Source organism: Streptopelia decaocto (assembly GCF_964273445.1).
Source record: "Streptopelia decaocto genome assembly, chromosome: 1".
Taxonomy (NCBI): domain Eukaryota; kingdom Metazoa; phylum Chordata; class Aves; order Columbiformes; family Columbidae; genus Streptopelia; species Streptopelia decaocto.
In genome coordinates, this window is record NC_138663.1 from 155,593,818 (window position 1) to 155,609,036 (window position 15,219).

Here is a 15,219-nt window from a genome sequence, read left to right on the forward strand (position 1 = left end):
TTGTTTTTAGGTGTTTGAAATTGCTGAAATAGTTGACCAGATGTCACCTTGGGGCATGTTACGGATTCCACGACCCCTCATTATGATTCGAGCATTCCGAATATATTTTCGATTTGAGCTGCCAAGAACTAGGATAACGAATATCTTGAAGTAAGTAAGACTTTTTTCTGAAGAACAAGAGAGAAAATTTCAGTTTTGACTTAAAGGACTGACTATGCAGCTCAGAGAATGATCCTTCATGCTTAATTCTTCCTGAATTTTACTTCTGGCCAAAAAATTCTTGCTGTTTTCCATACCTAAGGAATCATCAAGTTTCCTGGAAAATTATCAAAAATATCAAATATTTAAATAAATCTTGAAGCATTTTGCTAATAACTGTAGCCAGCAATTTTCAACCAATGGCAGTAAATTCTGTTCCATTAATATGGGCACTTAATAATCCAAGTGAATACTCTTAGTAGGGTAATATTCATAAATAAAAATACATGAGTGCATGCCCTAACCATTACAGTTATGAGTGTACATGCATTGGTATATGGGCAGAAATGCTCACATGCCAGCAAACACAGCTAAGTATGTTTGGTACAGCATGTAATAGCAAAAGCCATGTAATGGTGACATGAAAGAGGGTTTTTTTGTCTTTATTTAATATCAGCTTTACTTCTCTGTATAAGTCATTAGATGGTATTTCACAAAAGCTGAACTTTATACATTTTTAAAATTTTCCGCAGGATGAAATACTACTTACTCTGTGTGAGCACGTATTTTATGCTGGAGCTTTCAGAGGAGGCTTCACATTGCCTGTGAATTCAGTGTCATATTTATCTTTTTGCCAGGCGTTCTGGAGAGCAAATCTGGAGCGTTTCAATTTTCCTTCTGTTCTTTCTTCTCCTGTATGGGATCCTGGGAGTGCAGATGTTTGGAACATTCACGTATCATTGCGTGACTGACGACACGCAGCCAGGGTGAGTTTAGCCTGTGCAGGCATGACGCGGGGCTGTTATTTCAGTGCATGGATATAAATGTAGTTATCATCAGTGGGTGTGAAATGGACTTAATGAATTAAAAATAGTCCTCTAAAATACAATAAGATAAATTGGGGAAATAAAAATGTTAGAAATTCCAGAAAATACTAATTTTAACTGCAACAGAGAGATTGCAAATTACGCCATTAGGCTGCAGTCTGAGTTTGGGGACAAGTGAATGTGTCTGTGTGTAGGGGGTGAAAGAGCAGGAGAGCAGAGGAGGCTTTATGAGGAGCATTGCCACTTGCAGCTGATTCGAATCACTGATGATTCATCATCTTTTGCTGTATTTTCTGACCCAGGATGTCTGGGTGTGAGGCCAGACCAAAAGGGTAGAGCAGAAGTACCCCTAGAATCTCATACCCTTTCTGAATTAGGAAGTCACTGGGATGTGATGCTCAGATTTTAAGACCCTTTTTACCCATCCTTTGAATTAATGATCAATATTTTACACTGGTGATCATGTACACATCTTGGTTTTGATTCAGCACATACTTAAACACAAGACTATCTTGAAGTACAGTCTAGCCTCTTGTCACTGGGATGACTCATAAAATCACAGATAAGTATACTCTTACATCTAGTTGAAGATGCCCCTGCTCGTTGCATGGGGGTTGGACTAGATGACCTTTGAAGGTCCCTTCCAACCTACCCAAACTATTCTATGACTCTATGGCCTGTTGACCTGAGAGCTTAACAGCATTACATTGTGAAATTCTGTTACATCTACTTGTTCATTTTGTCCCTGCTTCTTTGGATAGGAAAATCTTAGCTCTGGCGTTGTAGCCTTTGCTTCGGTCAAAATTGGATCCTTTTATTCTTGTATTGAATTTGTCAGAAAATAAATAGACTAGATGTTACAAGAAAGCAAAACACCACTTAATCTGCCATTGTGCTGAATATAAAGTCTGGTTATTGTAAAACTGTGTGCTAAAGATTTTTCTAAACTAGGGCCTATAAGCTATCAAATACAAAGTGAGGTTATTAAAAATGCCAGATACAGAAAAGGTTACAAAATGGTTTGAGAGTATGCTAGACATTGTGTAGTATTTTGTTAAATGAAAAAAAAAAAAAGGCTTTTGGATATTTTCTTATTTATTTGATCTAAACTGTAGTAAAATATGGGGCTGATCTTCACCTGGACTGGAAATGAGATATTTCATTCTGACCTTTTCTCTTTATTTAGAGAAAATCTTTATGCCACAGATGTTTTTACAGTTTCCCATAGACATGGGGGGGAGTGCGGGGAAAGCCTTAACTCCTTTTTCTTTCAGTATCATTGAGTGTTTTTATATTTTTAGCCATTTGAAAATTAGAAATCTCAGTTACTTTTTAGGTACCCGGGATGGGCACCTTCAGAAAGTAATTAGTCACTTTTGCCATCTCCAAACGAGAACTGTAACTTTAAATGGCTCCCATGGTTGTGTATGAAGGTTATAGTCACACTGAAAAACAGTTTTTCCTTAGAAGTGCTGCCTCATTTATTCTGACAAATGAATGGTGCTTACACAAAGAACAATGCATTTTTTTTTCTCTGTTGCTTGACATGTGGACTTTACTTTCGGCATACTGATTATTCCTACTCTGAAAACACTTCTTTCTTCTTCTTGTCTCTAACATTCATCATTTTACCTTGTGAACACGTACACATATCTGATCCTTTTTTTTTAATTTTGGAGGAATGCAATGCAGAAGCTCTGGGTGGAGTTAGGCGGAGCCTTTTTACTTAGGTCAGGGCTGATCTTCCCAGAGCTGGCTGCAGAATTTATAGGAACAACCATAATGGACTGGGGAAATAAATACAGAGAAAGAAATAACATTTCTAATGCCAAAAGAGAGCAATTTAGAGGCAGACATTGGTCCAAAATATAGTTAGAAAGGAGGTGGCATGCAGCTTCTAAATCCAGGAGTTTATTACAGAATCACAGAATCACAGAATGTTAGGGATTGGAAGGGACCTCAAAAGATCATCTAGTCCAATCCCCCTGCCAGAGCAGGAACACCTAAATGAGGTTACACAGGAAGGCGTCCAGGCAGGTCTTGAATGCCTTCAGAGTAGGAGACTCCACAGCCTCTCTGGGCAGCCTGTTCCAGTGCTCTGTCACCCTTACTGAGAAGAAGTTTCTTCTCAAATTTAAGTGGAACCTTTTGTGTTCCAGTTTGTACCCATTACCCCTTGTCCTATCATTGGTTGTCACCGAGAAGAGCCGGGCTCCATCCTCGTGACACTCACTCTTTATGTATCTGTAAACATGAACGAGGTCACCCCTCAGTCTCCTCCAAGCTAAAGAGCCCCAGCTCCCTCAGCCTTTCCTCATAAGGGAGATGCTCCACTCCCTTAATCATCTTTGTTGCCCTACGCTGGACTCTCTCCAGCAGTTCCCTGTCCTTCTGGAACTGAGGGGCTGAGATGTTGTACAGCACAAAAGAACAAAAATTGCCTAAGCAAATTTTACTTTTGTCTTTGAGGTACAATTTCTCAACTTTATAATGAGAATTTAACATTCCTCTCAAAAGTTGAGTCTGTCTGTCTCAGGTGGTTCTGTTCTAGGCAATGGAGAGTGGCAAAAGTTGGCTGTACTCAGCCTGAAATAACTTCAGAGACTTTAATGAGCCACAGCTGTAAATACTCAGTATTTCTGCAAACCAGATCTCAGGCTCCCAATTCAAGATCAGAAAACTAAAAGCATCCAATTAGTGGCAACCTGTGAGAACTTTAATTTTAGTTGATTTGCCTTGTATTATGCAGAATTCTATGGCAAGCAGCAAGGGTAAAATCTTATTATTGAGGTCAAGACTTCAGCTATTTCAGAAATTTTAGAAATCACTTTTTTTTGTTTTTAAAGTCTACTGCCTTCTGAATTATTATTATTATAAGGGAGGCGGGTGTCTTTTGAAAACAGCGTCTTAAAATCTTGCTATTTTTTTTATTTGAAAGGACATGGCAGCCTCATCAGACACTCATTGCCTCTTTGACTGCTGCAAGTTCTTTTATCTTTCCATCCTTCTTGACGCCCACACTGCCTGACCTCCTGTCTCTCCACCTCCTCAGTCATTTTCTAATGTTAACTCTGACAAACAGAAATACTGAAGTGAGCTAGCTGCAGTTTGAGTTTTTAATTCCATCAGTGAAATCAGCAAAATCTGACTTCCTTCCAAAGGCTGAAAACTTTTCCTTCTGTTTGATGATAAATCTTTTTTTTCCCCCTCATTCTTATAATCTTTATTTTGCCAGACTTTTTTTCCCCATAGGGATCACTGTCTTCTTCCTAGACAATTTTCTCACCCTGGTGATTATTACTTATCTTTTTACAACTGTGCTGGCACAGCTTTTCCCCGATGATTTCTCCAACCAGTGTGTCTTTTCTTTTTCTGCCAGTAAGCAGTATATTACACAGATTTTCATAGTATGGTTCTTCTTTAGTTGCTTGAAAGACACATTATGATTGGAATGTAATGTATATTTAATCCAATTATCTAGGTAAGTCCATACAATATAAGCAGTTTGACAGGTTATTTTGTTCTATCTGAGATTAATTTCAAAGAAGTGAACAAACACGAGGAAAATAGGTTGTGTTCTTGAATCTACTATAATTTACTTTCGGGCACCTCCAGTACACAAAAGGTACTTCCACAAGGACAGGAGAGAGAAATTATTTCCAAACCATTGCTTTCACTCTGTTAGAGTATTTAATGTGTCCTCATACATTATCTACTGAGTTTTTCTTTGTTTTTATTACTAAGACATGTTTGACTACACACAAATGCTTGTGTACTGCATTATTTGGTTATATTTATTCCACAACAGTAAATTTTCCTTTTGTAATTTTCAGCCTGCATGGGAGCCAGGGGAAAGGAAGCCTTCCCTCATCAAAACGAAGAAGGCTAATATGGCTAACTGCCATAAAATGTAGTACTTATCTATTTCTTCTGCAAAACTCATTCTTTAAGGGCCTTTTTAAACACTTTCAGTAGGGTATAGTTTGAATGTTTCTGTAGACCTGTCTGCCTTGTTATCATGGCAGTCAGTTTAAAATCCGTCTTTGCAAGATTTCTTGTTTAAAGTAGGAACTGCCTAGGAAAACAGATAAGAAAAATAATTACCGATTAATAGAAAGATCTAAGAGTCCTTGGTCATTTTTCCATCTGTCTATGGATAGGGCCTGAAAATGTCAGAAAACAGCTTCAAAGCCTCTGGAGCTGAAAGTTCACCACAATATCTAATAGAGGAAATAAATATGATTAAAAAGAACAAAAGAGATTTGAGATACTGTCACACATCAGCAGTGGAAAACAAGAATGAGTAATTGGATTTCTGAGAAAGGGAAGAAATCAAAGACCAAGCCTGAAAAATCAATGTAACAGGACTTCTTTAACAGGACACATTAATTTATTGATGCTAGTTGAACAACTGGAACTGCTTTAATGTTGCCTTTGTGATTTATTCACAATCTCTGTTAATGGTGATAGTGTAAACTCGTCAGGGAGAAGAGAAATAGAAGAAATCTTACTTTTCCAGGCCTGATGTTTTTTAGATCCCAAGCAAAATCAAGAAAAAGACAACATCAGACTGAACGGGAAGTAGTTCAATCTAAATGGGATCCTATAAAAGGATGGAAGAGAGTGCTGAGGTGGTGGCCAGTATTGGTGCCCAAGGGAAGTGGTTTTCAGGAGTGGACTCTCCTCACTTTCAGAAAGCAGAAATCCTGATTTTGTCTAGAACTGTTGCACAGTCAGTTATCCAAAGCAATTGGGCTGTTTATTCATTTCACACAGACTTTCCAGTGTTTTTGGTTGCCCAACTCCATTTTGAGGGAGAACGTGACCTTTTAATGAAGTTCTACAACGGAGTGATTGGAACCCAATAACCTCAGCACTTGCTGTCTCAGTAATGACATATGCTTCCTGTACTAAGATTTGGAGCCATTTGGGTTTACACAATTCTTTGTCCCAGTAAAGATATCAAAATTTATTGAACTTCTACTCAGCCTATCAACCTTTATGGGATTCTTCTCCTTCTCTGGCTAGTAAATACTCCTTTTGAGTAAGCTGGAGTGAATTTTGTAGACTACGGTGAAAGAGGATAAGCACCAGGATTTTAAAAGCATAACTGCCACATCTCTGCAACTACCACAATGCCAAAAAGTCTCATATTTGGCCCCCAGATTTTTACCTTATAATTGCTGTACAGAATTAAGACCCAAGGAGTACTGAATTTTCCACAAGAAACCTGCAGGAGGCTGGGGTGCCCCAAGTCAGAAGATTGTCTAGTATATTATAAAATTGAGGGAAAAACAGAATTGTAACAGTACTCTGTACTGAATCTGCCAGGTGGATGATCAGGTGGTTTTTTTTAATAGAAGGGAAGCTAGAAAAGTTCTCTTCTTTATATTGCAAGAGGACACCAGACAACCAATGGAGGAGTCTGTGGATGTCCTGAGGTTCAAGGGTCACACAGCAGTTACCACTGAGCAGTACATTTCCCTTAGCCTGGAAACACTGTGAGGAAGAGTCATCTCTGGATAGGCACGCCATTACAGGAAAACAGTAAGAAAGAGGTTTTAAATGAGACTTCAGCTCTGTTTCCATGAGTGATCTGTCTCATACGTTGTTTTTAAAGCCAGGTGACTATTTCCAGTCTTGTACTGTTTTCTGGAAGCTGAATGTGATGATGAAATTTGAGTCCTGTCCCAGTCCCTTGGATTACTGCAGTTTGAAAAGGTCTGCAAAATGCTGGAGTGTTCATCCAGAGATACTTATGAGCAGACCGAAGCTATCAGCTCAGCTATTTTATTATTTCTGAGAACTTGTGGAAGGTGGGTGACGAACTGGAAGGCACTAAAACAGCAGAAGTTTAAAAAGGAGGAAGGGGTAAGAGCCAGGGAAAGAAATGCCAGGTAAGCTTAACTTCTAGCCCTGAAAGAATTCTGTAGTGAATAAACAACAATTTGTAAGCTGCTAGAAGATAATAAGGAAGTAAGTAGCAGCTAATATGGGTTTGTCAGGAATAAACCATGTCAAACCAATATAATTATCTATGGCAGGGTAACAACCACGTGAATTGGAGAGAAGAGTGGATGTCATATCTTTATTCTAGGAAGTCTTTGTAACAGTCTCACAGGACATTTTTGTAAGCTGGCAGGAGAAGCATGATTAAGGTGAAAATAATCATTGAATGTGCACAAAACTGCTTGGAAAACATGCTCACTGAGTTGATATTAATGGCTTGTCAGAAGAGAAAGAGCAGGGATCCACGTAAGTCTGTCTTGCGCTATTTGGAGGTTTCATTAATATCCTGAATGATGGCAGGTAGAATATACTTATTGTGCTGAGGATGACATGATGTTGGGAGGGACTGCAAACATTTTGGAAGGCAAGATTAGAATGAAAATGATCTTGACAAATTGAAGACACATTCTGAAAAAATTGGATGTAAGTCAGCAGGGACAATATTCTGCACTAAGACAATATGAGCTCTACAAATACAGCATTGTGAATGTTTAGGAGGTAGTTCTTCATAAAGTTATTTGGGAACACAATGGAGAAACAGAGTGATGGAATCGTGCTCTTGAAAAAATGTATAGCTTGTAGTATCAGACAACATATATACATCAGTTGAAGAGAGTCTAAGGGAAGTGAAAAGGCAATGAACTTATATCTGTAGACTGGAGCTGATACGGAGTGTTTGGCAGTTTTTTAGCTTAACTGAAGAGAAGTAGTAGACACATAACAGATTTTGAGTGAATAAAAACTGTTGCACAGAGGAAAGGCGTCTGGTCTCTGTTTCTGTACTACCGCTGGATTAAGAAATACTTGTATTAAAGTTCAGGAAGAAAAATTCTGGTTAGATAGGACATCAGGAAAACTATGTAGTGGTAGGGATAAGGCAGCCCTGGAGATTGTTCCTTAGAGAGGTTCTGAACTTCCCAACTGAGGATCTTTAAAACAGGCTGTGGGAACTTCTCTTGGGAAAGGTAGAAATAGTCTGGGCCAGGGAACTATATTAAGCGTGCTGTTGAAGGTTCCTATCCAACCATATTTTTCTATGATTCTCTGTGTTTCTTCCTGACATACCGAAAGTCAGGTATCATTATCCTCAGCATCCAAAGAGCTCTTGCCCTTGCTACATCTCTTTTAAAGAGGGCCACATTGAAAGCGGGAAAGATTGGATGCAGAAATGGAACTTTTGTATGTCAGGGCAGAAGTGAGAGTGAGTATGGCTTGCTCTACCCTGTTATTGTCTCTCTTTCTGTATAACTAAAATTTGCAGTTGGGGTGAGAGCATGTTCTTGAATGTTGCACTTTCATTTTTTGTCTTGTCCCACATGACATATCCAATTCTCTCACCAAAGCGTACTTCTTACTATCAGAGGTATTATTTTTCCTTTTCATTTTACAGTAACATAAACTATGTTCCTACCCAGTCTTTACACAGAACCACTCCCCCACCACTGCTTTTAAAGCCACTTATCTAGTCAGTCCCTCAGTCTCCCACGCTCTCCCTCTCATATAAGAAGAATTTTATATAGATTTAAATAAATTTCCAGAAAAGCCCCCAAATCCAGCGTCACTCCTTACCTCTTTTGCATAGAACAGACTCATCAGCTGCCATTATAGTTGATGAACCATATTGTTGGTACTTGACACACATACACCACATTCTCTCTTTTCCAGTGCCTAAAATACTTTCAGATTCATAATTTACTGCCCACCCTCTCCCTTCCAGCTCCTTGTCTTCATCCCTGTCCTCCTGGCTCACCTCAAACAAGGGCTTGGCTTCCCCTCACACTCTCACCTGATGTGGGGCGCTTGCCAAGGCAGCAGGAACAAGCGTTCTTACCTCTCACAGCTTCATCTTTTAGGCTGTTGCCTCTCTTTTTTGATCTTCATGGCCATTGTCTAGGGGCAGTGTTAAATCTACAATCCAGACCAATTTTTTGTAAACCTTCTAACTGGCAGGTTAATGAGAAGCGCTCTTCAGCTGGTATTGGAAGAAGAAACTTTGGTTAGAGACTGTCAATGGCTAATTTAGTTTTCTCTCTCAGGCTGGGTAGGCTTGAAGGCCAGACCAATTTGGTCTTCTACATTTGAGTTTCTTGGAGCCCCAGCAACATTTCAGTTCCCTTATTGACAAAATTATTTGACCTTACTGGAGGTCTACAGCTGCATGTTTTAAAGATATTGTTCTCTGTAATGCCCTGTCAATGAAACCCTTTAACCAGCTCAAACAGCAATCCAGTTCTGGCAGTAAGTCTTCCTGTCACCCTTGTGTACCAGTCACGCTGTAAAATGGAGAAATCAAACTGCTTTCTCCTGGGTAAAGTGAGAGCTTTGGTGGAACAACCCATTCTGTCATCAAATGCCAAGTAGTTTCCATTTGGAGCGAGCTGGATGATGTTGAAAATTTGTTCTTAGGTGCTCAGTGGTAGCAGCCCCTTTCTTTTGCTATACTGAGTCGCATCTCCTGCCACTTCAGATGTTGCGTTAGTGACTGGTCTGTGTAAATGCATTTGATGACATCCTGTGTAGGGGCTTGACACTTCGCAACACAAGCTTTAGGTGGAAATTTGTTTTGCGTGTAGTTCAGATTTGGATTCGGGGCAGTATTCTTTTATGATGTTGAGGATTACCGCGTCTTGTGCCTAAGCAGAAAGTTTGCAGAGACAGAACTGCACAGTGCAGTGGTCCAGAGAGCCAGGGAAACCTCCCCTGCTCTCTGGTTGTAGCTGACTCTGCTCTTGAGGGTGATGGGTCCAAAAATGCTTGTGAGCTTTGGTGGAAGTGAATCTCAGCCTATCTTCAGGCTTCTGATTTTCAAATCCTACAGCGCAGTTTAGTGAGCTTATGTTTTCCCTATAGCTGTTAGCCAGCTATTCAGACGGTATTTTTCTATATTTAATTCAGGTAAGTCTGATATGCAAATTTAGGTTTTTTGAAGTGATCCTGAACGTACTTTAAAATCAAAATGCATGCAGTCTTCATATTGTTTCATATATTTCAGTTCATGTCCTTGCAATTTAAAAGAGAACAGAGGCATTTTTTGTACTTTCTTTTAAATTCCCTAAGGAAATACTTTCTTGGATTGTAATAGATACCACAGATATGAGATCACTTCAACTTGTAAATTAAGTCTAATTTGATACACCTTGGTAAAACTCAGATTCGTGCAAGCTAGCTAGATTTGGTTTTAACTCTTCCTGTTTATTTCCTATGTATTAGCACTTCGAGTGACAGCCTCCTCCATTGTGCAAGTGCCATTAATTCAGTTGTCTTGATCCCTGTAAAACAAATCTTGCATTAGCATACCTATATTGCAATTGCTATTTGAGTTCTGCTCCCTCATGACTGATCGTGACAGTCATAAAAGTGGGCTGTCATGGATTTGTTATGCCATGTGGTGTTTGATAAAATCTCAAAATTGTACTGTTCCTGCAGATTACTACAAAAACAAATCCATACTGGAACTTCTGAAAATTTTCTTATTTGAGCTTTGCTTTCTAGTGCCAGGACATACATTCCAGCACTATATACAGGAGAGTTATCTTCTTTTACTCATTTTTCCTGTGGTTAACTTTGGAGGCTTTGTTACTCTGAAAGATAATGACAAGTGACTCACATTTAATTTCCTCTAATGAGATAAGAACAGGAGATTTTTCTTTAGTATAGATTATTCATTTATTTATTTATTTATTTATTTATTTCCTCTAATGCCAGTAACTAGTGATCAAACCAACAGGTTGTCAAAACTGTTAAGTAACCGCAACCATCCTGTTTTCATTTGGGCAATGACAGCACTGCCTTTGTGTAAAATAAGCCGTCTGCCCTGAGTACGGCATCATCTGCTTTTGATTTTAACACCCACATTAGGAACCTGAATGCCTTGAATTCCCTCTCTGGCTAGCAGAGAGAGAAAGATGCTTCTGGAGCGTTGCTGAACCCACCGACCTCCAAACCTCTGGAGACATGTTTCTTTCTGTCTCTGTTCATTGCCTAAAATGAGGTGGGATAAGTCACGACAGCAGGGCTGCAGCCTTTTATTGTGCAGCTCCTTCTAGTGATTCAGCTAAGATATGCTACATCTTTGAATTTTCCCATCCCAAAATGTGAGATAACGTTGGTGATTTAATTTGAATCTCTTAAAAATGTCTGTGCTGTGAATAGAAATAGATGGAGTGTCAAAGGCATATTTTGTACACCTTAACTTAGGTCATGGATGAAGCAAAAAAAAGCTACAATTGAAATAAAATCAAACTTTGCCTAGTATTACTGCTTCATTTAATAGGCAGTCTGATCTAATCATCCCTTATTACTGAATGTGGGTGGGAGGGGAAAGGGAGTCAGACCAGTACTTTTCTTAATTTGTTGAATAAACATGTAAACAATTTTCTTCTTGAAAAATTGACCAAAAAAGTAAGAGTCTAGAAATTCTGTCCAAAGAGGCTTAAGCTTAAATACTAGAGGACTGTGAAAACTGTCAAAAAAACCCAATACTGAAACTGAACATATAAAAAAATTGAACAAAAGATCTGAACTGAATGGTAAGATATAAAAATCTTTGTATCTTGGGGCAAATACACTGAAAGACAATATATTAGCAGTAGTAAAATATTATAGTATCTATATAGTGAATTTAGAATTGAAGGAAACAATTGGATCATCTAGTCAGATTTCATTTTGTTTCCTCTCTGTGAAACCGTACAGCTTGGTTCTGACTCCAGTGTGTCTCCTAGGTATGTATCTGTTCTCAATTAGTTGGAAGAAGAACAATTTATAAGCAATGGAACTTTTTGTTCATATAAAAAAAACCATGTTTCACTGTTAAAAAATGTTCCTAATTCATCATCTTAATTTGTCTGGCTTCAACTGTTAGCTTTCTATTCTTGTTATACCTTTTTTATGCTAGATTACACAGAACCTTAATTCCCAGTATTTTCTCTGTGTGAATCCACTTACACATACAATTTGAGGCACCTGTCAATATGCTTTTTAATAAACTAACATTATTTAGCTCTTTAAGTCTCTTACTGCAAAGCGTGTTCTCCAGTATTCTCATTTTCATTTTTTTTGTGTAATTTTCTCATTTTAAAAAATATTTTTTTAAATATAAACAAAAATCCCGTGTGTAATATTAATCATAATTTGTATGAGTGGCACACAGGGACATTAATTCATTGTTGTTCTCCTTGTACAGTCTGGGAAAGCACTTTTGATGCCTTGTCATTATATTATTGGGACAAATATGAGAGGATGCCCTATTATGTCCCCTCATCTCACACTCTCATGTAACATCTTTATTCTGTCATATAGTATCTCCATCTTGTTTTATCCATTTATTCCAGAGGCCATAAGCTATAAGGTTTGCTTTCAGTGATCCTCCCTCTGTAACTTTGTATTTGGCAGTATTAAAGCACATTTTGATTTATTGGATCCAGGTAACTAAATGATCCTGATAACTTGTCAAACTGCCCTGTCATCATTGTTATTTATGTTTCTATCCATATTCTTGATTTTATATCTGTTTCTCCCTCATCGATTATGGTAGATCATGATGATAATTTCACTGGCAAGTATTTTTCTGGCATGTCAGTTCATCAGTTTTCAGCCCATTTAGGATGTGCTTTATGGATATTATATAGTGCCAATTTTTTAATCGGTCATGTTATTGAATGAATTGCTTTATGAAGTCTAAGATAGGAAATTTTATTGGACAAATCTGTAATCTTATCAAAATCATGGTAGTTTGAAGAGAATTATTTTCTCTAAATGCATCTACCTGCCATTAATTACATTAAAATTCTTTACTCTTTATCAATTAGACTTTGTATCAGCTTGCTCTTTCTTTTGTCTTGGTTGATGCCAGGCTAATCAGCCATGCTACTTGTTTTATAAAAATTAATGACACATTAGCATTCTTCTGGAATTTCCCTGCTATTTCAAGATTTATTAAGAATTAATAGAAGAGATGAGAGATGCCCTCAGTTATTTGGGCCTCTTGATTTGAATATAATTATCCCCAGCAGATCCTATCTGATATTCTCCTCAGTTACTAATTCTTGAGTAGTGAAATCTGTGTTTGCCAAATTAAAATGTAAAATATGGAATGTTGCCAAAGCTTAAGCTTTGTGTTTGTAGTGTTCCTAAAGTCATGAGTCCTTTAAGCATGCCCTATCTTATCTTTTAATGTGATAAAAATAACAAATAGACACCAGAAACAATCTGTTACCAGAAAATTTTGAAAGCTTTATAGTTATAATTACAGATATAATTATGAGAAACATTAAATATGGATGAAGTTTTCACACTTACAGTTTAAAAGATAAAACAGATTTTGTTCTCAGATTAAAACCAGGAAACTGATTCTGTAAGCATGGTACATGATAACTTTAAACCTAAGTTTGTCTAAAAGTAAAACATAACATTTAAAAACGACCCTTGGGAATGCTAATATTATAAAATAGCAGAGGAATAATTGTGCCTAGACATATCTGTAATCCTTAAGCCAGAGAGGTACTCTCTGAAATGTCTTTAACTGTCACCAGTGATTTTTGGGTGATATTGTTATGGGATTATCTAGAACCTGTAATGGCTCTGGCAGCAGCGTTGACTTATATTGCAATCTCTTTCTGCACAAACTAGAAGATCTGTCGGTAGAACTCAGTTACAGTCTGACTCCCTTTCACTGAAGTTAATGGTTATATATGTGTCTGACTGCAGTGGCAGGAGAGTTAGCTGACAGTGAGTATGCTTTGAAAAAATATATGCCCAATAATAATGATAAACTACTGCTGCAAATTTTAGAAATATCAGTGTCACTGATTTATACATTAATATCTTCCTTGTTAAGCTGAGGTCATAATGTGGTAATAACTATGAAAATGATCAATAGAGGGCTTTGTGATAGAAACAAAGTACTCGAAAGTATTATAACACAGTATTATTAGTCTAACAATTGTGCAGGAGTGGCTGTTGTCATTGTTAGGTCTTTTTGTAAAAAGAGCAGTAGTGTGAGGAAGCAATCTAGAAACCATCTGTTCATTGCACTTGTATGTTCCGAGCTTCCCGTTGGAGATAATGGACTCGATTAGGTTAGCACAGGAAGAATTAAGATACAGATTTGGGAATAAAAGTCACATTTAAAAGGACAAACAAAAGGAAATTTACCTAGGTGCTTCGATTGCTTTCACAGTTACCAAGCAACAAATAAACCTTTCTCCCTTTTATTTTTTACAAAGAGTCAGATAAAAACCAAGCAGTTTTCCATCTAGGCTTCCTATATTTCAAATTCCCAGAGTCTCTGAAAACAAGTACAATTTGGAATATGAATGAGATATTTTTGTCTGGCTACTGGTATCGGCAGCTGTATGGTAGTTTGCATGAACCTGAGCTTTTAAGAGGGCATACTCTATATAGAAAAGTTATCTAAAGTTATTAAAAACTTTTCTTCTGCACAATGTTGCTAGTGTAATGTTGTCACAGAAACCTTAATCTCATATTTTTATTAGTACAGGATTACAGCTATTATTTATAGATAGGCCAGGAGTATCTTTTTTTTTTTTTTTCTTTTCTTTTCAATTTCTGTAAATTGTCTCCTTTAAGGAAAGTCTCTTGATTGGAAAACAAGGTTCTGTGCTGCAGTTGTATGGTGGTATAGAGGAAAGCAAACTCAGGCTGGTGACTTGGATTATTGACCAGAGGAAGCTTGAAAAGCCTGATATCGTTGTCCATATGTAGGCATTTAGTGCTATGTGAAATAACTAATGTGGTCAAGACACTCGAGGATGACACAGGGCTCTCAGTTGTGGCACGGGATGTACAGAGAGACTTGTCACCTCCTGGATCAGCATCTAAAGGTTCCACGGGTTACTACCGTCAGGCATCCGGAATTGCACCAGCAATCTGTGTGAGGAAAATCACATTGAGTTATGAGTCTTGAGTATTTACATGGACTCAATTGCAGGAAGGAGCTTTGAATGCTCTAGAATGCAAAGTGTCTGTGAGTAAATAGACCTTATTCTGCTTTTGATGTGAAAATCTGTTCTTTCGTAGGATTAAATGCATTAGTAAGAAATGAGCGAGAAATAATTTAGAATTTATTATTTGCTACGCTAGAAATTAGTATATCAGGCCTGTGAGGTTCCATTATCATTAATCTGCCAGCGTGTACATATCTTACATTTATATTTTGGTGCTTCCA

The 15,219-nt window shown here is 37.7% G+C and overlaps 1 protein-coding gene across 1 annotated transcript in view; it reads left to right on the forward strand.

Moving 5' to 3' along the window:
* Positions 1-15,219, forward strand: part of NALCN (sodium leak channel, non-selective) — a 239,407-nt gene that overhangs the window by 33,206 nt on the left and 190,982 nt on the right. Inside the window, exons 5-6 of the mRNA XM_082071240.1 lie at positions 11-150; positions 837-965. Coding sequence (XP_081927366.1) covers positions 11-150; positions 837-965 — 269 coding nt within the window. The remainder of the gene's footprint in view (positions 1-10; positions 151-836; positions 966-15,219) is intronic.